Source organism: Chaetodon auriga, chromosome 19, assembly GCF_051107435.1.
Source record: "Chaetodon auriga isolate fChaAug3 chromosome 19, fChaAug3.hap1, whole genome shotgun sequence".
Classification (NCBI taxonomy): Eukaryota; Metazoa; Chordata; class Actinopteri; order Chaetodontiformes; family Chaetodontidae; genus Chaetodon; species Chaetodon auriga.
Genome location: NC_135092.1, coordinates 17,911,843 through 17,936,632, shown reverse-complemented (window position 1 = coordinate 17,936,632; position 24,790 = coordinate 17,911,843). Strand labels below are relative to the sequence as shown.

General features: G+C 42.1%; 5 protein-coding genes across 7 annotated transcripts; 3 read left to right on the top strand and 2 right to left on the bottom strand.

Moving 5' to 3' along the window:
• Positions 1-418: 418 nt before the first annotated feature.
• Positions 419-4,580, top strand: LOC143338404 (kynurenine--oxoglutarate transaminase 1-like). Its single transcript, XM_076758768.1, has 13 exons — positions 419-697; positions 778-836; positions 1,156-1,303; positions 1,420-1,569; positions 1,850-1,936; positions 2,042-2,167; positions 2,318-2,438; positions 2,517-2,593; positions 2,677-2,766; positions 3,032-3,218; positions 3,297-3,373; positions 3,761-3,847; positions 3,949-4,580. The coding sequence occupies exons 1-13, from the start codon at positions 632-634 to the stop codon at positions 4,006-4,008; spliced, it is 1,335 nt and encodes a 444-aa protein (XP_076614883.1). The 5' UTR covers positions 419-631; the 3' UTR covers positions 4,009-4,580.
• Positions 4,581-5,143: 563 nt separating this feature from the next.
• On the top strand, positions 5,144-8,995 carry LOC143337819 (kynurenine--oxoglutarate transaminase 1-like). Its single transcript, XM_076757702.1, has 13 exons — positions 5,144-5,227; positions 5,309-5,367; positions 6,032-6,179; positions 6,296-6,445; positions 6,658-6,744; positions 6,850-6,975; positions 7,133-7,253; positions 7,332-7,408; positions 7,492-7,581; positions 8,197-8,383; positions 8,520-8,596; positions 8,738-8,824; positions 8,942-8,995. Exons 2-13 carry the CDS (start codon positions 5,315-5,317, stop codon positions 8,993-8,995), a joined length of 1,257 nt encoding a protein of 418 aa, XP_076613817.1. The 5' UTR covers positions 5,144-5,227; positions 5,309-5,314.
• A 321-nt stretch (positions 8,996-9,316) lies between these two features.
• Positions 9,317-13,512, top strand: spout1 (SPOUT domain containing methyltransferase 1). Its single transcript, XM_076757703.1, has 12 exons — positions 9,317-9,394; positions 9,478-9,517; positions 10,193-10,306; positions 10,396-10,555; positions 10,647-10,736; positions 10,818-10,867; positions 11,515-11,645; positions 11,989-12,061; positions 12,165-12,263; positions 12,416-12,518; positions 12,925-13,072; positions 13,240-13,512. The coding sequence occupies exons 1-12, from the start codon at positions 9,347-9,349 to the stop codon at positions 13,324-13,326; spliced, it is 1,143 nt and encodes a 380-aa protein (XP_076613818.1). The 5' UTR covers positions 9,317-9,346; the 3' UTR covers positions 13,327-13,512.
• On the bottom strand, positions 11,825-19,792 carry st6galnac6 (ST6 (alpha-N-acetyl-neuraminyl-2,3-beta-galactosyl-1,3)-N-acetylgalactosaminide alpha-2,6-sialyltransferase 6). 3 transcript variants are annotated; one of them, XM_076757705.1, is made up of 6 exons: positions 19,552-19,792; positions 19,059-19,137; positions 17,898-18,092; positions 16,182-16,594; positions 15,782-15,889; positions 11,825-15,658 (listed from the first exon to the last, which is right to left on the bottom strand). In XM_076757705.1, the coding sequence occupies exons 2-6, from the start codon at positions 19,080-19,082 to the stop codon at positions 15,472-15,474; spliced, it is 927 nt and encodes a 308-aa protein (XP_076613820.1). In that variant the 5' UTR covers positions 19,083-19,137; positions 19,552-19,792; the 3' UTR covers positions 11,825-15,471. The 3 variants fall into 3 exon arrangements, with proteins under 3 accessions (XP_076613820.1, XP_076613821.1, XP_076613822.1); XM_076757706.1 differs by having other exon boundaries at positions 19,431-19,624; XM_076757707.1 differs by having other exon boundaries at positions 19,369-19,610.
• Positions 19,793-20,301: 509 nt separating this feature from the next.
• On the bottom strand, positions 20,302-24,597 carry st6galnac4 (ST6 (alpha-N-acetyl-neuraminyl-2,3-beta-galactosyl-1,3)-N-acetylgalactosaminide alpha-2,6-sialyltransferase 4). The gene is made up of 5 exons (XM_076758800.1): positions 24,207-24,597; positions 23,942-24,088; positions 22,987-23,396; positions 22,594-22,701; positions 20,302-22,499 (listed from the first exon to the last, which is right to left on the bottom strand). Exons 1-5 carry the CDS (start codon positions 24,216-24,218, stop codon positions 22,313-22,315), a joined length of 864 nt encoding a protein of 287 aa, XP_076614915.1. The 5' UTR covers positions 24,219-24,597; the 3' UTR covers positions 20,302-22,312.
• Between the last annotated feature and the right edge of the window lie 193 nt (positions 24,598-24,790).

The following is a 24,790-nucleotide window of genomic DNA, read 5'->3' as shown; positions in this document are numbered from 1 at the left end:
TTTACCCTCGTGTTCAGAAAATGTGTTGATATATATATTTTTTTTACCAGTGAAGTCCTGTCTTAATGTGTCTGCTGAAGTTGAGGTTGACAGGCAACCATTTTACTCCAGAGAGTTGTATTAATCCTCTTAGTAAGATTATTAGCTTATTAACTTCTTTCCCGAAATGTGGAGCTACTTCTTTAAAAGCCAATATTAATGTTGCTCACTCCATCTAACGTAAGGTATAGCTGGTTGTACGTGACATTTATTCTTGTGTTGTGGCCGTGTTAGCTAACTGTCACTGTTTCTAATTCTATTCAGGCTACTTGATGCTAATTCACGTACATGCTAAAGCTAGCTCTGACCGTTACACGGCTAACGATATGCACTCATTCATAGAGCTGGAGTTACATCCTGGTAATCATGAGGCCACTTCTCGCTCCGCCCAGGCAGGAAGTAGAAACGAAAACACAAGGAGGTCGAAGGGGAGTTACAAGCACTTGACTTCGAAGGATTATTAGCATTGAATATAGAATACATATCCGCAGGTACCGCAGATCCGGAAAAACAACACAAACATCTTTATGCACCGTCATCTTCCCTGTTGATAAAAGCCTGCGCTCTTTTCTGAAGCGATGATCATCCATTGATGGGAATAATCAGGAATCTTATCACTAACTTCACTGTAATTCGTCGGACCTCAAACCAGCACAAGGTGGGTACAGCGACAGAAAAACAAAGACACGCTGGTAAAGTGCGACAATGGATGTATTTGAAAGTGTGCTTTTATTACAGAAAATCATGTCAAGACGACTTCATGCAAGCAGAACAGACGGTGTCGAGAAAAACGTTTGGTGAGTGACATTATTGACACGAGGACACCAAAGCTGTCCAGAGGATTATTTGTATTCAGTGTGATTAAATCTGTGCGAAAGCAAACGGAGGACAGGACGCTTCATATGCTTTCGTTTTCCACAGGGCCCACAGCCGGCCGTCACTCAGGACAGTTATAGTTTCATGAAAGTCTGCACCTCCACTGACATTTAGATTTGAGGAGATGGTTGCAGGGCCGGTGGTAGCTCAGCAGTCAGGGAGGATGATATCTGACACATACTGTAACATGATTATTCTCACAGATAGTGCTTCATTGTCTGACCTGTTTTGGGCCGACAGGGTTGAATTCACACAACTGGCAGCAGACTACAAAGCAGTGAACCTTGGACAGGGATTTCCTGACTTCTCCCCTCCCAAGTTTGTCCAGGAGGCTTTCTGCAGTGCTCTGAATGGAGGACCCCTAATGCACCAGTACACCCGGGCTTTTGTGAGTGGTCGTGTTAGGATGATAATAATTTATTTTTACCAGGTTTTAAAGGGACAAATGTATGTCAAACAAGCAGTGAGAGGCATCTTATGATTTCCTGTGGTTTCTCTCCTCAGGGCCACCCCCCTCTTGTAAAAAGTCTGGCTAAATTGTTCAGTAGGATCGTGGGACATGAGATTGATCCCTTTGAAGACATCCTGGTCACAGTTGGAGCTTATCAGGCTCTCTTCTCTGCATTTCAAGCTGTGATTGAAGAAGGGGATGAGGTATGAAAATCCACCCAAGAGACGTCCTGTCAAAATGTTCCACAGACATAAAAGCAGAGAAACGCAAACACATCAAAAATGTTTGAATATAGTGTTTGTGTTGTTGACTCTATGATAAACCTCCTCCACATAGTGCTCAGCACAGGCTAAAAAAGACTAAGAATTGAGGAAAACCAATGCCATGCCAGAGTAAAAGTGCTACATACTGTAGTTTCACTTATCCAGTTTTATGGGTAATAACTTCAGAAAAAAAAAAAACTTACAGAAATGTGTCTTTCAGGTGATAATTGTTGAGCCGTTCTTTGACTGCTACCAGCCAATGGTGAAGATGGCTGGAGGAAAGGCAGTGTACGTACCCCTGAGGCCGGTGAGCGCTTTGGACATGCCTTACAAAGCATCTTTTGACAGTCACCTTTATCTGTGTTTAAATTTACAAAAGATTAGATTTTTGTTTTTCTGTGTTCAATTTCAGAAAGCTGAGGGAGGAGCCGTCCTGTCAAGTGGAGACTGGGTTCTTTCTCCTGAGGAGCTGGCCAGTAAATTCACTCCACGCACCAAAGCCGTCGTCATCAACACTCCTAACAACCCGTTAGGCAAAGTAAGACGTTAACCACTGCAGTGTCTCTTTGACATCCAGCTGGTTGATGCAACAGGCCTGCATTTCATATATTTCACTGTGAAATCATTTTGTTGTTTTCCAGAGTAAAGTGTGTTGTTGTACATAAACATACATCCATGTCCATGACAGGTTTACAAGACTGACGAGCTCCAAATGATCGCTGATCTGTGCATCAAACACGACGTGCTGTGCATCAGCGACGAGGTGTACGAGTGGCTGACTTATGATGGAGCCAAGCATGTAAAGATAGGTGAGATACAGCCAGAGCTCAACTCGCAAAGTGTAAAGCTGCATTCCTGATTCATTAATCAGATGAATATGTTGACAGCCAGCCTCCCTGGGATGTGGGAGCGAACCATCACTGTTGGCAGCGCTGGAAAGACCTTTAGTGCGACTGGCTGGAAGGTAACGCACAGATAGTCAGAGGATTCAGGTAATGTGTTCCTCTTCACTGCACATAGTTACGATGAGCTGTTTGATCTCTCCAGGTTGGCTGGGCCATCAGCTCTGCGCATATCATTAAACACATGAAAATCATCCACCAGAACACGATCTACCACTGTGCTACTGCTGCTCAGGTAAACACATCACTCCATGAGCATTTTTAATAGTTCTAGGCATGAAATGTGGTTTCTTTAGCTTCTGTAACACAGACACTGTAACAAATTTGGTTCTTCTTCTTCAAATTTATAACAGTGTTGGGCAATTATGGCCGTAGTCCAGGAAGTTTTATTTCAAACTCTAGCCTCAACACCAACACTTACCAAAATACCAAATTCCACACAAATGATCAAGTACTTTGTATTTCCCTTTTGGCCTCTCGTCCGTTCCCGCCTTCATCAGGAGGCAGTGGCTCGTGGATTTGAGAGAGAATACGAGCTGTTTGGGAGTCCGGAGAGCTACTTCCAGCAGCTGCCTGCGATGCTGCAGCACAAGAGGAAGAGGCTGGCCTCGTGTCTGGAGAGCGTGGGTTTACGGCCCGTCATGCCGGAGGGAGGCTACTTTATGATCGCAGACATCTCCTCTGTCAGTGAGTAAAGGACAAACATCCGCATCATCACTGCCGTTTATTCTGATTTATGTTCACCTGGGTTTTCTTTTTCGACAGAGGTGGACTACAAAGACCAGAGCTCTGAGGGTGAACCCAGTGACTTCAGATTTGTTAAATGGCTAACAAAGGAGAAGGTAAAGAAGGATTCACAGACTTGCACAAGATTTTGTGGAAATGTTGGTCATGAGCCAAAGGACGGCTGATCAACTGGAAAAAGGTTGATGTGACCTATGACAAAAGGGCACACAGCTTCTAAACAGATTCACAAAACATTACCAGAGTTTGTGGAAAAACACACACAGATCGACCAACAGACAGACAGACAGACAGACAGACCCACACATACCATTTTGCCACATCTCCACCTACAGCAACCACAACTGTCTATGAGGATGAAATTTGGAATGAAGGTCAAGTGTTTGTGTGTGTGAACGCATGAACATGTGGATGCATGCACATACGTGGTCACAGCTTTTGTGAATTTGCGCTTGTTGCTGTATAATTTGTCTTTTTGCCTGCAGGGTTTGGCAACGATCCCTGTCTCTGCATTCTACAGTCCGGAGCACAGCAAGGAGTTTGACAAATACATCCGATTCTGTTTTGTCAAGGTAAATTCAACCTAATCAGCTGAGATGATTTTCATCCGCTGTCCCCCTCTGTCGCTCTTTGTCAGTCCTTCTCACTCACGCTCACTCCCTTTGTCTCACAGGAGGACTCCACCCTGGATGCAGCAGAGGACATCTTGAAAAAGTGGAGTCAGGGACAGTAAATTCGTCCACAATAACCAGGGTTACCCGTCCACCTAGATTTCAGCAGGCTACTGAAACAGACTTGGGTTGCGTCCTCATTTCGGTCAAGCCATATTGAGTGTTTCCCTGTGTGATTGCATCACAGTACTTAAAGGTACAAGAAACCAATCGTCCACTTTCACTTCGTCCTTGCACTTTGTACTTGTACTACATTTCCCCTCAGACTTCAGCGTCTTTGTTGTATAGCTTCATTAGTGTCGGGCTCATGCCTACAGGAACGTCTGTATAATTACTTTGGCCGACCACATAAACAGTATTAAACAGATCAAACATCAACCAGCAATTTAGGTATAAAGAAAAGAAAACTATTTCCAAGTACTGAAACAGCCTGAACTGAGTTTGAATCAGAATGAATGAAAACTGACCATTGAGGTCAATAGCAGTGCTTGTAAAGGTGTTTGTTTCCAGGTGTGTCGACTTCGACTGCAAATACAAGTTTCTTTTCACGCATTTTGTTCTGTATGTGAGTTTGTGGGCAACATTGGTGGAAAGCAATAAATCACATTTTTCTCAAGTACCTTAAGTACAATTTAGAGTTACTTGCATTTTTGTTTGTTTGAGTATTTCCATTTTCTACATTTCAGAAGGAAATATTGTGCTTTTTACCCCACTACATTTATTTCAGATTCAAATGAATAATGTGAAATATATTCAACAAATAAATGATGGTGTAATATTATAGATTTAATTTAATAGCTTTAGTTACTAATTATTAATACAAAATACAAATCAAATCAAGTAATAAATTCTGATATATTAGTGCAGGTTAAGCGACCCAGCTTTATGTATAATGGAATTGAAATTAGCTTCACCTTTATCAGCAGCAACATTAAAATCATATGCACATGAATGCATCAGTAATTCTAATTAGATGAATTATATTTAATATCCTTTCTGGTATTATTAACCTGAAAATGGACCATTCTGAAAAATGAGTACTTTAACATTTGGCTTACTTTTGTGCTCATGCTTTTGGATTTTCACTTGAGTAATATTTTGAATGCAGGACTTTCACTTGGAACAGAATTTTGTTACTGCTAGTTTCACTTAAATGACATATCTGAATACTTCTTGCACCACTTCCATATAAAGGTACAAAAGGTTGAACAGTCAGGAGGAGGAGGGGTGGAGGCGACTGAAGGCTTTGACAGTCGGAGCTCCATGAGAAACCATCAGCAGGTGGGTGCAGCAGCTGTGCTGAGCTGAACAGGCGTCGATTGAAGAACTGCAGCTTTTAGGTCAACTGTGCTTTTCTTTCAGTGAATCATGTCAGGACGACTTCGCGCACGCAGGACAGACGGAGTCGATAAAAACATTTGGTAAGTGATAATGACACAGGTGGACTTTTGACACCTGAGCTAGGTGTGAGTTTATGGGCTATAAACTGCAAAGACAGCAGTGAAGGTCAGTCAACATGACAGCAAACGACTCCCAGTAGTGGAAACTTTCATGTTTTGAATCATTCACATTGAAAAAAAGACGTTCTCCCCCAGAGGAACATTTTTAGTGTCAGTGTTAGTTAAAACTTTGGGATTTTGCTACCCTGAGTTGAGCCTGTCAGGACACTGTGTACTTCCTCTCCTGCTGGACATTTCCTCAACTCGAATTTGCAGAGTTTAAATCCAACCATCTTCCTGCTCATACATCCTAAACTATATCCTCTAAGCAACCTTGATTTCCTTTATTTTTTCTCATCTATATCATAAAACAATTCTAGTGTCTAGTTGTACTGGAGAGCATTTGCACAAATTCTTAAATTGCTGTGCCTCCAGAAAAGCTATTTTATTAACAATAAACAAATCAAAGCTGTTACTCATGGGAATCTGTGGGTTTACTTCTATGAATGTTATCATTATTTAGATTTGATGAAATGGCAGTAGACTTTAGTAACTGGGAAAATACATATGCCTATACTTGTTATACTATCCAGATCATTGTGATAATGACATCACGGTGCTTGACAAGCAGTTTTTACACCAACAGGGTTGAATTCACACAACTGGCAGCAGACTACAAAGCAGTGAACCTTGGACAGGGATTTCCTGACTTCTCCCCTCCCAAGTTTGTCCAGGAGGCTTTCTGCACTGCTCTGAACGGAGGACCCCTAATGCACCAGTACACCCGACCTTTCGTGAGTGGTCATGTCAGGATGCTAATAATTTATTTTTACCAGGTATTAAAAGGACAAATTGATGCAGAGCAAGCAGTGAGAGGCATCTTATGATTTCCTGTGGTTTCTCTCCTCAGGGCCACCCCCCTCTTGTAAAGAGTCTGGCTAAATTGTTCAGTAGGATCGTGGGACATGAGATTGATCCCTTTGAAGACGTCCTGGTCACAGTTGGAGCTTATCAGGCTCTCTTCTCTGCATTTCAAGCTGTGATTGATGAAGGGGATGAGGTATGAAAATCCACCCAAGAGACGTCCTGTCAAAATGTTCCGCAGACATAAAAGCAGAGAAACACAAACACATCAAGAATTGAGGAAAACCAGTGCCATTAGCCACAAGATTTGCTCATGTAACTTCAGTACAGTAAAAGTGCTACATACTGTAGTTTCACTTACCCAGTTTTGTGGGTAATAACTTTAGGAAAAAAAACTTTATCTTTCAGGTTATAATTGTTGAACCGTTCTTTGACTGCTACCAGCCAATGGTGAAGATGGCTGGAGGAAAGGCAGTGTACGTACCCCTGAGGCCGGTGAGCGCTTTGGACATGCCTTACAAAGCATCTTTTGACAGTCACCATTATCTGTGTTTAAATTTACAAAAGATTAGATTTTTGTTTTTCTGTGTTCAATTTCAGAAAGCTGAGGGAGGAGCTGTCCTGTCAAGTGGAGACTGGGTTCTTTCTCCCGAGGAGCTGGCCAGTAAATTCACTCCACGCACCAAAGCCGTCGTCATCAACACTCCGAACAACCCGTTAGGCAAAGTAAGACGGTAACCACTGCAGTGTCTATTTGACATCCAGCTGGTTGATGCAACAGGCCTGCATTTCAGATATTTCACTGTGAAATCACTCTGTTGTTTCACAGAATAAAGTGTGTTGTTGTACATAAACACATGTCACACATCCATGTCCATGACAGGTTTACAAGACTGAAGAGCTCCAAATGATCGCTGATCTGTGCATCAAACACGACGTGCTGTGCATCAGCGACGAGGTGTACGAGTGGCTGACTTATGATGGAGCCAAGCATGTAAAGATAGGTGAGATACAGCCAGAGCTCAACACGCAAAGTGTAAAGCTGCATTCCTGATTCATTAATCCCATCAATATGTTGACAGCCAGCCTCCCTGGGATGTGGGAACGAACCATCACTGTTGGCAGTGCTGGAAAGACCTTTAGTGCGACTGGCTGGAAGGTAACGCACAGATAGTCAGAGGATTCAGGTAATGTGTTCCTCTTCACTGCAAATTGTTATGATGAGCTGTTTGATCTCTCCAGGTTGGCTGGGCCATCAGCTCTGGGCAAATCATCAAACTTCTGAAAGCCATGCATCAGATGTCTGTGTTTGATTGTGCAACTGCTGCTCAGGTAAACACATAATTCCTTAAGCATTGCATCTGTTGTTGCTCCAAAACATGACTTCATAAGATTTTATCAGAGCAGGCCTGAAATAAGAAATCTGGTTCCACTGCCTCAAGCTTTCAGTCGTGTCTGAAAATCCAATTATTCTCCTGCTGTTTGTGTTATAAATTTAATATTTTCGTATATTCATCTTCCTGTGACTCTGAAAGAGGAATCAAATTTACTTAAAAATGAATAACATCAGTCTTTTAAAGTCTGCCTGACCACATTGATGCATCTGATGTTATCAGTGCACATTGCACAGACAAACAAATTTCATAAGAGAACTTTTCTTTCAGCTTCAAGCCAAAAAAACATCTTTTCCAAAGATACTGGTTTGGTATTGTCATCATCTTATTACATATACATCAGTGCTAACATATATGTAATAAGATATTATCGGCCAATTTATTGGTTAAACCATTACATTTAGGGTCTGAATGATTTAACACATAATAAACATGATACTATTGATATATACTGATGGTCTATCTTACAGAAATGGGCAGAGAATCAAATGCATATATCATAATTTTCATATTTGTTTCTCTCGGTCTCCTCATCTGTTCCCGCCTTCATCAGGAGGCAGTGGCTCGTGGATTTGAGAGAGAACACGAGCTGTTTGGGAGTCCGGAGAGCTACTTCCAGCAGCTGCCTGCGATGCTGCAGCACAAGAGGAAGAGGCTGGCCTCGTGTCTGGAGAGCGTGGGTTTGCAGCCCATCATGCCAGAGGGAGGCTATTTCATGATGGCAGACATCTCCTCTGTCAGTGAGTGTCACTCGTATACTGTAGTGACTAAATCAGCCAAGACAGTTTCAGCTTGAACACTTTATGTTTGTGTATGTAGTGAGGTGTCGTTACTGCATCTGTATGTATGACTAACTTTAACTTCCTTTTATGACAGAGGTGGATTTCAGTGACCAGAGCTCTGAGGATGAACCCTACGATTTCAGATTTGTTAAATGGCTCATTAAAGAGAAGGTAAAATGGAAGGTTTAGTGAGAATTTTATCCAAGATGGAAAGACATGACAAAACAAAATGACTCAAGCAATAACATAAGTGCTGTATGACGTATGAGTACGTGTTTAGATGATCTTATTTGGGCTTTTTTTTTCTTGCAGGGTTTGGCAACAATCCCCGTCTCTGCATTCTACAGTCCAGACCACAGCAAGGAGTTTGACAAATACATCCGATTCTGTTTTGCTAAAGTACATAAAATTCAGTTTATTTAATTGAATCAAATCTTAATTTGATTCAGGTCTCCTCTATAATTGTGTTGCTCTTCGACAGACATCTCACTCAGACTCATTCTCTTTGTCTCAAAGGAGGACTCCACCCTGGATGCAGCAGAGGACATCTTGAGAAAGTTTCGTCAGTGATTAAACCTCACACTGTGCCAGTGAAAAGACTCAGCCTTTAAAAAAAAAAATCCCTGTAAATGCTTTTGTGCAATGATTTTTGTTTTAAGCAGAAAACTACATGAAATATTTTTAAATGTCCTGTTTCTCAGATATTTGATATATATCCAAGTATCCAAAAGACTTTAATAAAGCTTTGAATAAACAGCTTCCTATGTATATTTATGTGCCAATATTTTGAAAAGTTGTGCATTACGAAGACACAGCAGTTCAGTTATTAAAACCGTCGGCTTTTATTAGCAAATATCGACAGACTCTTATTTTGAAACGAGGGTAGCAACCCGGAAGTAAATATAGTTCACGTGTGTGAAGATGTCGACAGACGTTGCAGCGAAAAGGGCTAAAATAGTGTCCTCTCAGGTGCTGTTACAGTATTGTTTTACTTAAAAATGACCTCCTCCTTTTCTCTGGCTCACTTACAATGTGTTTCTTGGTTTTTACAGCCCGAGGAGAGGGTGGACTGGAAGAAAAGGAAAGCAGAAAGTGAGTAAACAGCTAGCTCAGGCTACATTTCGCTAACATGTAGCTAGCTAACAACTTTCAGCTGCATGCCCATCAGTTCAGTTTGACACTTAAGCGACAGTACGATCTTTTATTCTTTAACGCTAAGATCAAGACGTTTTAAAGTGTCTCTGGTCGAAATGAATGTGTGGATTTTGTTCATGATTTTTATGTAGTAATATCTCACTATTTCATGTGATGTTTGGGCATCTGTTTGACCACAATATTAAGGTGTCATTTATTGTTATTTGTAGGTCTACTCCTAAGAGAGTAGTTTTATGTAAGGGTTGTCACGTTTGGCTCCAGCACTGCACTCCTGAAGACTCAAGTGTCAAAGTTAAACTTCATTTAGGGGTTTTCAGGAGTCAAGTTTAATTATTAATGATATTGCCCAAAATCTTTGGCTTAACAATGTGTCCACCTGATTTGACGGGATCCGCATGAATTAAAGGCGTCCCAAGATGATTAAAAGAATGACAAGCAGCAAATCTTTACTGGAAAGCAAGTCACAAGTATATATTACATCAGTTTAAAGAGTCACGAACCAGTTAGGTTTGGAACAGCTGCCTTTGACCATCGATTTGGATATCTCCAGTCTGTCTACATGCAGTTTATCTTGATTTCTTACTGATGTTGTTGATTATTCCTCAATAACAGTAAAGGAGACTCAGAAGCAAAGGAAACAGACCAAGCTGTTGAAACAGTTGGAAAAGCAGAAACAGCAAGAGGCTGCAGAGAGAGCGAAACTTGAACAGAGCCAAAACAAAAACGGTAATCTCACTATCATTTCATGGATTGCTGTTAGTTTACAGATCCGTGGACAGGTGCTGTAATGTGTGCTCTGTGCTTGTATCTCTTAGGTCGGGCTTACACAGTGAGCGTGGCCCTGCCAGGGTCTGTCCTGGATAACGCTCAGTCCACTGAACTTCGTACGTACCTGGCCGGACAGATTGCGCGAGCCTGTGTCGTGTTCTGTGTAGATGAGATCATTGTGTTTGATGAACAAGGGGAAGACGTGAAGTAAGTCACTGAAGAGGTACACTTAATTGGTAAGCAGTCCCTAAACCAATCAGAAAAATACTAGAGGAGCTTTTTTTTCTTTGTCCCACAGGAGCGTTGAAGGAGAATTTAAAGGTGTTGGGAAGAAAGGACATGCTTGTATTCAGCTCGCCAGAATACTTCAGTACCTGGAATGTCCCCAGTAAGTAGGAATGTTGTTATAATCTCACCTGTTGTCAGCCCATTTTATCATAGTTTGATCACAGCTTTTCTTCTCCACCAGGTATCTGCGCAAGTGGTTTTTCCCAAAACATCAAGATCTGCAGTATGCAGGTAAAAATCCAAATTTCCTATTCATACATTCATTTACAGCAGGTTTGTCAAAGCAGACACTGTGGGTCCACCATCAGAACAAGACAGCTGGGACTTGGCACCATTATAAATACGCCGAATTTGCTTTTAGCAGTTCCTGCGTGCAGCTTACCCGTGCGTGTACAGACAGCTATCACTGGATGCAGCAAGAAACTTAAAAACATGATGACTCTCAGGCAAGTTCTTGAGTTATGAGGAGTTATAATTTCTAAACAGATTCAGGGTTGTCTTTTATTAATGGATAATTGAAAATATATCCTTGGAAAGCGTGAGTCACGCTGAATCTAAAAACAGGTGTTTGGTGTCTGTGATCAGAGTTATGCCTCTGAGGAGTGCAGTGCAACACAAAATGCAATCAAATACCTTAATTGCCTTAGTGAGCTGTTTGTCAGCCACTGCTGCAGCACCAGCTGTTCATCCTGCTGATCAGCGGTCCAAACTGCAATAACTAACCAGCTGTATTTCAAACACCAGCATGCACCTGTCTCTGTCGCCTCACACAGCATCTTTGCCTCAAGTCTCCCTCTCCGTATCCCTTTGATTATTATCTGAATACTATATCTAGGTGGAGATGATATTGTAATGTTATTGGTCTTTTTTTCTACCAGGTTTGCTCAACCCTTTAGACAGTCCTCACCACATGAGGATAGATGACGAATCAGAATACCGGGAAGGAATCGTCCTTGACAGGCCGACCAAACAAGGACAAGGCTCATTAGTCAACTGTGGGATGAGAAAGGTGAGCGTGTCTTAATGTAGGTTACCTTCATCAAGGTGTGGATGTTATGATTAAAGATATCGTTGGCATTTACAGCGTAGTACAGACTTCTGATTATAAAATGCCAGAAAATAGTGAAAAATATCCATGAAGCCTGACGTGATGTCTTGTTTTGTCCAACAAATACTCCAAAACCAAAATATATTGAGTTTACTATCATAGAAGACAAAGAAAACAATATTCACAATTAAGAGGCTGGAACCAGTGAATTTCTGCCATTTGCACTTAAAAACAGCCAAAACAAATAACAATAACTTACAGAAAAAAGTCGATGTTACTGAACTACGTCATTCTGCTCCCACAGGATGTTCGCATTGATAAACAGCTGCAGTCTGGACTTCGAGTCACAGTTCAGCTCAATAAGACACAGAGTCAAGGTAATTTTGTCCATCAGACTGTGACCTTTTTAATGTCTTATGTATATTTTCTCTATGAAAAGTTCCAATAGTGTGTGTCCATCTGTCTGTCCGTCATCCGCAGAGAGCAAACTGTACAAAGGTGTGGTGGTGGCGCCTCACGTGCCGAGGACTGAAGGAGGTCTCTACTGGGGTTACAGCGTCCGCCTGGCATCGTGCCTCAGTAGGTTTCCTCCTATTACTCAGACCTTTGCGACACCTTGGAGGATTAAGAGCCAAATAGCGCTTTTGTTTTCACCTACTAAGCTGTGCAAGAATCCAGGCTTGGCGCCGCTGCGCCTGCTTTGTCCTTATTGCTGTCCGTTTGCAACGCAGGTGCGGTTTTCACAGAAAGTCCATATAAAGAAGGATACGATGTGACTATTGGCACATCAGAGAGAGGCAGCAACATCGACCGAACGACGCTGTCACCATTCAAGTAGGTTCAGAGCCAAGAAGAAGGGAGGGAAGGCGGAGAGTTTCTTTCTAAGCTATGCTAACGGAATGGCAACGTCGGTCTGTCTGGTTTGTCCACTTTGACCCAGACTGAAATATCTCAACTATGGGATGGATTGCCTTGAAATTTTCTTCTGTGCTATTTAGCAAAAGTTAGCGTCCAATACACTAAATTAAAATAGTGAATATGGTGAACATTATACCTTCTGAACATCATGTTAGTATTGTCATTGTGAGCATGTTAGCATTTAGCTCAAAACACCTTTGTGCCTGAGTAGAGCTCCACAGAGCTGCTAACATGGCTGTAGACTCTTAGCCTTGTTATGTCATTAATGGTATTTTCTCAAGGAGTTTCATTAATTTAAGCTTGACTTTTCTCCACTTTTCAGGCATCTTTTGGTAGTTTTTGGAGGTCTCCAGGGATTAGAGGCCAGTGTAGATGCTGACCAAAACCTGGATGTGACTGACCCCAGTGTGTTATTTGACCTTTACCTCAACACGTGCCCCGGTCAGGGCAGCAGGACCATTCGCACAGAGGTGACGGCTCATCATCATTTGTTGAACCACGAAGCATAGCATGATAACATACATTTCCAGTCCTTATATAAGCAAATGCTGTTCCTTCTGAAAGCAATATGGATTCATCGTGCCTGTTCTCCTCACACAGCGTGCTGATTTAGCTTTTCCTATTTTCTTCCAAACAGGAGGCCATCTTAGTCTCCATGGCGGCGCTGAGACAGAAGATCACAGCTGCCTTCTCAGATGTGTCCAATGGTTTATTAAAGAGTTAGTGATGGAGGAAAGTAAACACAGACATGCTGGCAGACAGTTTATCATCTAACTGGTGTTCACTGTGACGTTGTTTCCCATCACTGGACCTCTCAGTATTGCTCACTGTTAAAACAGCTTCTCGATTATTTCATTTGTTTCTAAATGCTCAACAAATTGTACATATTTAAATACAAATACTATCCACAGAGCTGAACCGACTGGTATTTTTCAAAGCTTATTATTTGTTTTTCAATAATCAGTACAGAGCTTTTCAGGAAAAACTGCGCTGAGACCAGCACAACATGAACAAACCAATGACATCCATAAACGCCACAGTCGGCTTCAGGTTTCTGAGTGAGTCGGGGTCAAACACATGCCTGCGTTAAGGGAAAGTGAGCCATGTGCTCTGAGTGACAAACGAACACTGGACGGCAAGACAAGAGGCCTGAACAGCTCTCAGACTGTGGATGCAATCACTTTCCAGTCGCCACGCATGCCGCATTCATCTCCCTCTTGTATTTCGTTTTCCCTCATCAAGCAGAGGAGGGGGCTCCTGGCACAACCTCGCCCACTTCTGACGACGGGAAAACTAAAGAGGTCACAACCCCAGCAGCCTTCTTGGTTATTTGTTGAGGGTGTCGGCTGTGTTTGTGGAAGGGCTTGATAGACAGTTACACCAAGCACAGCCTGATGCAGCAGGCCTACAGTGGAGAGCTGTTTCTGGAGCCTCTAGTTTGTGGTGCCGTTGATTTACATTTACTTTTATTACTTAAAGCATTTCTAATACGTAGTCTCCCCTCATTGATATAAACTGGGTGGACATAATTTCCTCCAGTGTGTGTTCGCATCATAAAGTTTCAGTTGCCTCCTTCTGTATTGCAGATATGGGCTGTTCTTTATGGTCCGCACTTCACAGTTATTACATTTTTCATCACATTAAACTCTAATATTGCAGGCTCATATATCTCAATAAATTCAGCAGGCAGTTTAATCTTGGTGAAGTAGCATAACAGTCAGTGTGGTTCATATATTCTCTCCCTGTTCATTAGGAAAAGAGGAAGAGCCTCTCCTGAGGATGAATAATCTTACAAAATATGTCCACAGATAAATTCTTTGCAAAAGGCAACACTGTTCGAGAAATCGCACCCTTCTCTGCTTCATGCGTCTACGATTAAAAACTGCAGTTTCACTTTTAATTTAGTCGTGCAGCCCATAGGGCAACATACTGGTACATAACATGACCATGATGCATTCTGCGGACCGTTTGAACTCGAGCTGCATGCGCTGAAATGCCACCGAGGTGAAAAGGTTTAAGTTTGTGAGGCAGCGGTTTTATGCTCACTGCCTGCTTTTCAAGAAAACATTAAAATCAACATCTAGTGCAGCAAAAATGTTACTGAGGATACACTGAGCAGAGTGGAGCAGGTGAAATCCCTCAAACTGAAGGTTCGTTTAATACGGATTAAAGTGTGACTGTAGCACCAAGTGGCACTGAATCCTCGGTCAGATTAATCGTCCTTAATTCACAATTTAGCTGATTTTAGACTGTCACTTTGTTGTTTTATGGATCTTTGTGCTTCGATGTTAAACTGATTCTTTTTGCCTTTGCTTCTAAATAAAAATCCGTACAAATATTTATATAATTCAACCTAAGATGCATCGGTTCAGGAATTGCTTTTGTACCCAGCCATATTGCTCGCGCTGTTTGGCTCCAGTGTGCGTTGTATGTGTACATTGAATAAGTGATCTAATGAATTTGACTACAATTAGTGTCGGTATAATCTGTGGTATAATGGAGAGCTAATAGAATATAGTGCTTTGTCACATCTAATGACATTGCTTGCTGATGTAATCGTCCTGCAACATTGGAAACATGAGTGCATTTTCAATACATAACAAAAATATTATAAACATGTAAAAATTCATCTTCTGTTTACAAAAACTCTTGTCAGACAGACGCCACGTGTCGGCGCAGAGAAACCTCTCAGAGCTGAGCCCTCGTGGCCGTTCCTGAAAGTAGCTGTCGTTCATCGTGTGGCTTTTTGAAGGCTCCTTCAGGGGAAATTACAATAAAATCCAGCTCAAAGCGCTTTTTTTTTTTTTTTTTTTTTTTCCTTCCATTCGGGCCTCTGTGGGATCTCTCCGCGGTTTTCACAGAAGTCTTGTCACCATTTGGGATGAATGAAGGTGATGTTGTACTGTTTTGCCCAGCGTGCAAACACGTGTTTCTCTGTGATAAAGCGATGGTGGTTCCCTCTTTGTCCGGCCTCGTTCTGCACGTATGTCACACATTCATCAGACCCCCTGGGCTTGTAGTAGTGGTAGGGCATCTTCTTGGCTCCAGTTTTCTTTCTGGAAGATCAAAGTTTTAGTATTAATTAGTTTAATAACCAGTTCACGTGTGATTTTTACTCAAACTAATGGTTTTATCGTGTTTTAGAGAGTCTACATATGTTGATTAGTGGTTACACTCACCCACAGTGGTAGGGTGGAACCATCCCATATACTTTGATATTATCACATATCTCGATGGCTATGACCATGGTGAACCAGCCTGTGCTCAGCCACGAGTGAGATTTTTGTCTGAGCGGAGAAAAAAACAACAAAATAAATGAGAGCCAGAGTTTGTGAAAAGGACATTTACACCAGGCGAGGTTGAAAATATGCTTCACATTACACTAGCTCCCCACATAAGTCAGGTTATTAATATAGCAGATTTAGAAAGAACAGGAGTTGACCTAAAATGCAGCCAAGGCAGATGCTTCAAAAAGGTACAGCATGCATGATTAAAGGAATAAAAAGTACAGAGAAGGCAAGACTGAAAGTGAGGAATTATGAGGATGAGCTGGCAGAGTGTGGAAGAGTTAATACTCACCTATCTCGTCCCGTCTCCCTTTGAAACAGGTTGTCAAACCTTCGCATCTTGCTGGCCGTGATAGTGAAACAAGACAGGTTGCTGTAGGTCATGCCGACTCTCTGGATCAATCTGTACAAGGTTCCTTTGGCTTCCTTTCCAATCTTGTTCGGGGGTCCCCAGAAGATGATCACGGGGTTGCTGTCTGGCCGGTGGAGGAACTCATTTGGCCTCCGGACCACCCTGAACACGCTGGAGTGGGCTACGACCCTCAGAGAGGTCTGGTTCCCAACATCAGTCTCGTACCCCAGCGTGGGGGCGTCATTCATACGGATCACACACTCCGTACGGTCGATCTCTTTTCCTGCTCCGGTACCCAGAACGTGGCTGGAGCTCGTCACCAGCGCACAGCTCTGACAGCGTAGGGTCATATTCTGAAAAGAAACGACAAGAAAAATTACACTTTTTGACTGAATGCATTAAAAAAACATAACCATCATTATGTTTGTTTAACCATGCTGACATAGTTCAACTTTGCATTTAGCTCAAAGCAGCAGAGGGATTGGCTGTCTGCTCGTTGTATGCTCTGAGTATTGCATACATACTTACTATGTACTGTTTGTATTAACTGGGTTGAGTAGTTAAGTTAACAAAGCCTGCAAACAGTAATACCCTCATGGCAATGCTACGGGGAATTTGGAGTCATGCAGAAAACAAAAAGCACACTGAGAAACAGAACAGGAAGGTTTTATCTGGCTCATCTGGAGAGAAACCTCATGAACACATCACCTACATTTTCACACTGAATTCTTAAATCTTAATAATGTGTTACATAAGCTGCAGCTGCCTACTCTTACTGGTACATCTACTTTGCACTGGTTTACTGCTCAATTTGGTACCTGTCTGTGTGCAGCGTTCACAGAACAGGCTGGCAAACGTGACTGAAATGTGTGCAGGTTATTGACATCCTGGACTGTGAGCACTGTGTACAAAAGATTAAAAAGGGAGCGGTAAACCATTAGAAACATATGTATATGTAAATGTATACTGACTGATCACAATAAGCATGTGCCTCCCTCTGACAACAGCAGGCAGCTTCAGGTTATGTAAGACATTAATTAAAATTAAGGATACAGTGTGAAAATGTAGGTGAAGTGTTTCGTGAGGTTTCTCCAAAGGAGCCAGATAACACCTCCCTGCTCTGTTTGTCAGTGTGTGGCTCAGTCTGCTGGGACTTGGCTTGAGGACTGGGGCGGGGCCGGTTTAAGCCCGGCATGTAACAGCTGATAAGGAAATGGGCTGGTAGCTGGAGGGCTGCCAGTTCACCTCCAGGGGGACTGCTGAGGTGCCCTTGAGCCTTAACCTTAACCGCTCGGTGTGCTACGCTTTGCAGTGGACCCGTCTGTGACATGTCTCCACATTAGTTCCATGTGTACAGGTTTCTGTGTGTGTATGAAAACTGCTTATCGAAGTGAAAAGATGAGTTTCCTCAAGGGGACAAATAAAGCCATTATTATTATTATTATTATTATTATTATTATTAGACTCCCGAAGTTAAGTTAAGTTCAAACCTACACAGTTGCACACCGCAGCAGGAGTGGAAACATTTCACTCATGTTGCACCGCTCACCACCCTTCCACTGATATTTATAGTAAGAACTCACATTACATGCAAACTAGCATGAGAGTCACACCCGCTCATATGGCTTCCATGTTCATGTGCGATGTGTGAAGTACCTTGTTCCCGTAAACTGGCACATAACCGTCTCTCCCGGCCCACTTCTTCAGATCGGTGGTCCTGAGCGCATGATTCGAAGCCACGTGGAAGGGAGCGTAGACGTCATCGTTGACATTGTTGGAGCCATACAGGATGAGCAGTGTCGTGAGGACGAAGATGGCCACCAAGATCACCATCCTGTGGCTCTGCTGTCCCTGCAGCGTGAACAACAGTGTCGAAATGAAACCAAGCACGTTTACTCCGTTACTGTGCTTCATCCATCTACATTTTACCCCACAACTCTTTCTTTAACAGCTATAGTTATTACTTACAAAACCTATGAGGAACTTTTAAAATATGATGTATTGTTATAGATTAAGATCAGAAGATTAATCACTTGTATCTCGATTACACAAAAAATATTTAAAAACTAGCTCCATCTGTACCAATGACAGCAGTACAACACTGCTCACACAATACAAATCATCACAGCACATTAATATACGTCCATAATTTACAGGACTTGATGCCCAATATCATAGACGTATTCATTTAATATTCTGAACTAATAACATACGCTTACATTACCCTTGAGATTTGCTATTGTACAAATAGCTACATACCACATCTTATACACTCTGTATCTGTATGCACCTTGAGATTTGAGCGAGTTATGACCCCATACTGTTAGCCTTGCTTAGATTCTTGGCATGCTGAATATGTTGGACTTTGGATATCTGTTTACTGATACTGACTGTTTAAATTTGCACTCTTTCCTGCTTTGTACTGCAGCAATTGCACAACAGCTTCCCTCGGGATGCTCACCGTTCCCTCTTATTCTTCTATCTTATCTATGTGGCAGGATGCCAGCCACAGAGTGAGTAGTGCTACTTTTGATACTTAAGGTACATTTTCCTGATGATGCTGAACATCTTATTGTTATTATTAAACCTTTGTCAAACCAGGCAGGTCCTACCGAGATCACAAAAGGAAGCCCTGGTGTAGGACTTGTATATTTACATTCCGGCTGAAGTACTTTCACTGAAGTAAACAATGGGAATACTTCCTCCACTACTTGTAAACAACACTGATAATACCTGCCGCATTCTCAACGCTAATAACACAAATGATGCTGCTGATGATGAAGGGCAAGAGGTCTGAGCACCACACCCTGGTCTTACCTTGCCACCGAGCTTGAGCCCCATGCTTTCTGATCAGGCTGTGCACCAACACACCGGCTGCGACCGTCTGTCATCATACCTGACAGGAACAAACAAACACGGCTAACGGACACTGTCGCTGCTGGTTTTCTGGCGCTTCTTCCGGGTTGATATCAAAATATTAGATTGTTTTATTAAACATGTCAACATGACAGCGACGTTTCAACAAAACGTGAAGTATTTACACTTGTTTATATTGTGAACAAATAGCGAAATATGCTCATTACACTGTCAAAGCCTTACTAGCTAATTAGCATTATCTTATATTTACCTAACGCCACACACACATAAGGGAGTACAATATTATTATTTTGATATTAAAAATATTCCTACGCAGCCATTCGCCGTCCGCTGTTGACGAGCCTTCTCCTCAGGATTTTTTAAAAAACGACAGCCCGCAGTTGGGACAGAGGTAAAAGCCAACATCACAGGTGAAAGTGTTGATCCGGTTTACCGTTTCATGGCCTTTGCGGTCCTGCTGTTTGACGTCTCCCTCCTCCTCGCGCTTCGTCCCCCATCTTCCTGCACCACTGGCTGACGTCATCAGCGCGTCTCTCACTGCAGCACGTCCGGCTTCACCAACTTCCCTCCGCGAGCCATTTCGGAAAAAAGCGATGATATGTTAGGTTTTTCTTACTCAGTGTCTGATGAGGGTTTCTGTGCATGTGAAATGGGATTTAAAGGAGTAAAAATACAAGTACAAGTATGTCTGAATTATCTTAAAGGGCTCTTGATTTTTCAGTCAAGGAGCAAATTAATGGGTGCACTTCAAATCTGGGGTTAGTTAATTGATAAGTGGATGGCTTGTAGTTTAGGCTATGGAGGTTTTTTTGACAAGCTTTTTTGCATAGATAATCGGTAAAAATAGCCTCAAATTTCATGAAATAATATCCAGTCTGGGATTCATTAATTGACAAATTCCTGCATTCATGTATATGAGCGGGGGCTTCTGTGTTTTCTATTGCAAGGGTTAAAGGGGGAAACAAATCCTTAAAATCCTTATTGTAACTTGAAATGACATAACATTTACAAAATAACATCCAATCTTGGATTTATTATTTGACAAATTCCTTGATTGATATATAGAAATGGGGACATTCATGTTTTTTATTGCTTAGAGTTACTTAAATGAGCTCACATGTGCAGATAAAGGTCCAGCAGTCTAAAAGGGACAGAGGTAAAGTCAAGATCACACACAATCACGTGGTTTTCAGCAGATTTATTCATGTTGTCACTCATCTGCGGTGACCAGCAGTCAAACATTACATTCAGGCTTTAACTTAGCACAAATCACTACATCATGGTTCCCCAAAAAAGTCAATAATAACACATTTTAATTCAAACAATTAATGTCTGAAACAGACACTTTGACACAGTAGTTTGCTCAGTAGTGCAAATACTATCACAGTCTTTGGAATTAGTCACAAAATAAGCATTATGCAACTCAAAAGGCAGCGCTATGTTGTTCATTGTAAACAGGCAGCAAAATATAACGGATAAAACATTGTAAAGTAGATGTCTGAAAGCAACTGACTCATTTAGTTTGTTTGGTCACAGGACTATTGTATTCAAAGTTAAAACATGACACCAAGAATTTTATTCTTTCACCACAACTTTCTGCAGATGTCTGTCGGAGGCTTAGGACGACGCAAAACATCCCATCAAACACAGATAATACACGCTAACCACGAAGATCTGCAGGCTCTGTTTGTATCCTCTCATCATTCTCATTGTATTTAATACTGTGGGCTGGAAACTGGAGGTGGTTGGACAACAAAACTCTCTGCAGTTAAATTTCAATACTGTCTGCTCGGTGGCTGGTGTACACACACCATCACATGCACAGAACAACAACAACTGATCACTCTCTGGGTTAACTGGCACTCAGCTCCCCGTGGAAATATCTGCACACTCTTCACATCAACATGTGCACAAACAATGTTTTGATTCAATGAAAAGCTTACTACGTCAAGCCTTTTTAACACTGTAACTGGCTGCAGTAATCAGCTTAAAGCTTCAATATCACGCTTTACAAAAATAACAGGAAGTCGTTCATGAAGAATAAAGCCTGAAGCTGCACGACCCAGAAGTTCATCTGTTGTTTTCTGGTGTATGAGCATGAACCGCTCGCTGTACAGCTGAGGCCCAAAGCCACAGCACAGAGAGGCCACAACGAACACAACGCAGGGAAGAAACAGGATCATCAAATGAAATGTGCCACAGACTAGATTTGCCTGAAAAGAAAGGTTTTGCTTATTAAAACAAGCGGTTCATAGATGCCGGCCTGCTTTGAACTTCACTCTGCTTCAAGGCAGATGTGTCATCGAGAGGAGTGTCGTGTTCTGAGGCGAACACTGGCCAGCTTACGGGGAGGAGAGCAGGGAAAACAATACTAAAGCTGAAACGATTAGTCAATGAATCCATTAGCAGCAACTTTTTGTGGTAACTGATTTAACGCTTAAGCAATTCTTTATGCCAAAAAAGCCAAAACTTCTCTGGTTCCAGCTTCTCAAACGTGATTATTTGCTGATTTTCTTTGTCTTCTATGGAATTTCAGAGCAAAGGTTGAACAAAACAAATAATTAGTTCAGGGAAAACTGTGATGGACATGATTTTTGACAATTTGTTGACCAAAAGATGAACTGATTGATTGATCGCCAATGAGGAGGACTGTTTGTTGCAGTCCTGAACAACACGCTTCCTGTTTCATGGAGTAAAGGTGCATGTTGTAGCTGCAGGCCAGACCGCAGCATAAAATAAAACGCTGTGCAGAATAAAAAGTCAAGGCACATATATAAAGAAATGAAAAATTCTAAGCTTTGGTATAAACTGGTTTTAGTGTTTCGTGTTGTGGCTTAATGTTCTTTGTCATTATCTATACTGATAAATGGCTGTATTCAATAATACTGAGGGAGGTGCTTTTCCACCTGTAGCCTGTATCTTAAGAACAGAAACAAAATGTATGATCTTGTGCTTATGGTTGCAGATTTTATCCACTATTAGCCAGTATCAAAAGAGGCCCCATTCAATTTGAAAAACTGCTGAGTTGGTAAAAAAGAAAAGGTGAAGCGGAAGCTGGACTCCACCAGTAACAGTCCCATGTGCTTGATTAAGTTGCTCAGGTAACACTAAAACGTTCAGCAAAGGAGAACAAAAGCCAGCAAAAGTGAATACCAGTGTAGAAGGAACGTCTTCTGGTCTAAATGTCTCCTTCTTTAGAGGCTCCAGCTGGGGTGTTTAAACTCCATCTTGTGCCGTGTTGCCCATTTGGCATAGATGGCCTTCTCGGTGATGAAGCGATGGCCCCCGCGTTGTGTTTGCTCGTGGACTTTGTACATCCTGCACTCGTCGATTCGGTTCCTCTCATAGTAATGGTAAGGAACAGCGCTGTGATTGGCTCGACTGTCAGGAGGAGAGCAGGAGGTTGGGAAAAAGGTTACTTACAATATTTAACGACAAGGAAAAGATGGAGCTTGAGCATAAAACTGGATCTAACCTGCAGTAGCTGTCATCGATCATCCCGTACACATGGATGCTGTCACACATATCTATAGCCAGAATCATCGTGAAGAATCCGGTACTGAGAAACGCCCCCGTCTTCATTCTAAAAATACGCAACATTAAAGTAATGAACACATGATTCTGAAATGGGTTATTCTGCATGATGACTAATTTTATTTTGAAGGGAGCTTTGACAAACGTAATTCACTACAAAAAAGGGAACATTAAAGAGTATGAATGAATAATTAATAAGAGTGAATGTGGTGGTGTTATTTGACTTTTAATGTATTTAAATGTCTGTAATGATTTTGAGTTTCAGTGCTAAGGTGGCTATTCGTCAAATTAATGCAAATGAACTGTCTAATAGCATATTACAGTAAACTCAAACCTGTTTTTTCCAGTTTCATTCTGAAACACGCTATCGCAGTACTGGATCTTCTCTCTGGTCACAGCGTAGATTCTCACGTTCGGATACTTCTTTGCTATTTTCAGGAGAGTATTGAAGATGCGTCCTTTCCCGTCTTGCCTCATGTTCCTTTCAGGACCCCAGAACACATACGTGGTGTCTGCTGATTGCTGGAAATAGTAACGCTCGTTTTTCACCAACAGGGGAACGCTGGTGTGAGACACAACGCGAACGCTGGTGCGGCTCCCGACGTCTTTCTCGTACCCCTCTGTGGGTGCGTTGTTCATCCGGATCACGCATCCAATCTTGTCTATCTCTTCACCGGCGCCAGCTCCGAACATCTGACCTGAGCTGGACACCAAGGCACACTGGCTGCAGTGCATGTCCAGGACCTGTTGAGAAAGAGGACAGAAGAAGATACACATACATTTGATATATTTTATTTTATCAGCAGCACATCGCTAGAGCCGCGTCAGTGTTACGGATTACACACAGAGGGTGGTGTGATGTGAAAGCTCCTTGAGGTAATAACATCATGCTATGTGGAACATCTTCAGGATACTGACTGGCAGTATGCTTGAGACCAGCAGTTGCCACCATTTTTAAGTACCTCTTCATCGACACCATCTGTCACGTTCCAAATATGTTCATTTGAACTCATATTTAGGATGTTATTTATTAATTATGTAAAAGTGGATATAATAGTGCATGTTAAAATAGTTTGTCATTGTTTTCTGTTTGGTTAAGTTTGCATATCACTTGGAATGGCAGAAGGTGGACAATTATTGTTTATCTAAGACCTTAAACTAACTATTTCAACTGTTTTTCCATTCCAAACAGCAGAATTTCTTCTGTCAAGTGTAAAGGAATGAACGATGATTTGGAACCAAACATCTGGAAGCTGTATCTTGTACAAACCCCAGCACCCCCCTCTCACCTGGTCCACCTTGTCGGGGCTGATCCTCGTGTAGCCCCTCAGCCCGGTGCTTTGCACAGCAGGAGCCGGGAGGTCCCGTCTGATCACATGTCCAAACCAAAACAACAGAGGGAGGCTCAGGCTCAGCACGCAAAGCCAGCGGAGGGTCTGCAGTGGCCGGGGAAAGTGGAACAGAGCGGCTTAGGGCTAGACGATGCACATCAGGACATGTACTGTAACATCTTAAATATGAGTTTACACATTGTATTTAATAGCTCGTTCTCACCAGAGATTTCATATCAAGGCCTTCGGCAAAGCCCTGCTCCAGAGAGCCAGGCTTCACGCATTTTCCTGCCGCTTAACTTGAAGCAGAAGCGGCGAGGGAGACAAGCCGATCCATGGACGTATCACTATCAACAGGATTCATATTTCCAAATTTCAATGGCTGCTCAATTCTGATGAGTGCTCTCAAATCCAGGATCCTTCCCGTTTCTGCGTAACTTTACTTTTCACCGCCTGACAGACAACCGTTCCTCTATCCTTGTCTAATCTATAGGACATCCGAATTTACTATTATCTGAAATCTGTTTATCCGTCCTGTTCTCGTACCCGGTGTGTTTACACAGTTGCCTACAAACGATTTCCGCACTGAGTTCTTCGATCCAGACCAAGGCTTCCGGTCGGACTTTTTCCACAACAAAAGTGCCATCTGAAACATATCTGTACATACAACAGAATAATACTCAATCAAGAAAAAACAAAAAAAAGTTTATTTAATATACATTTACACGATCTTATTCTACAGCACGCAGCATAGGTTTTGAGAACTACTGCATAAGAGAAGCCTGGCGTCCCTGTCGTGCTTTTATT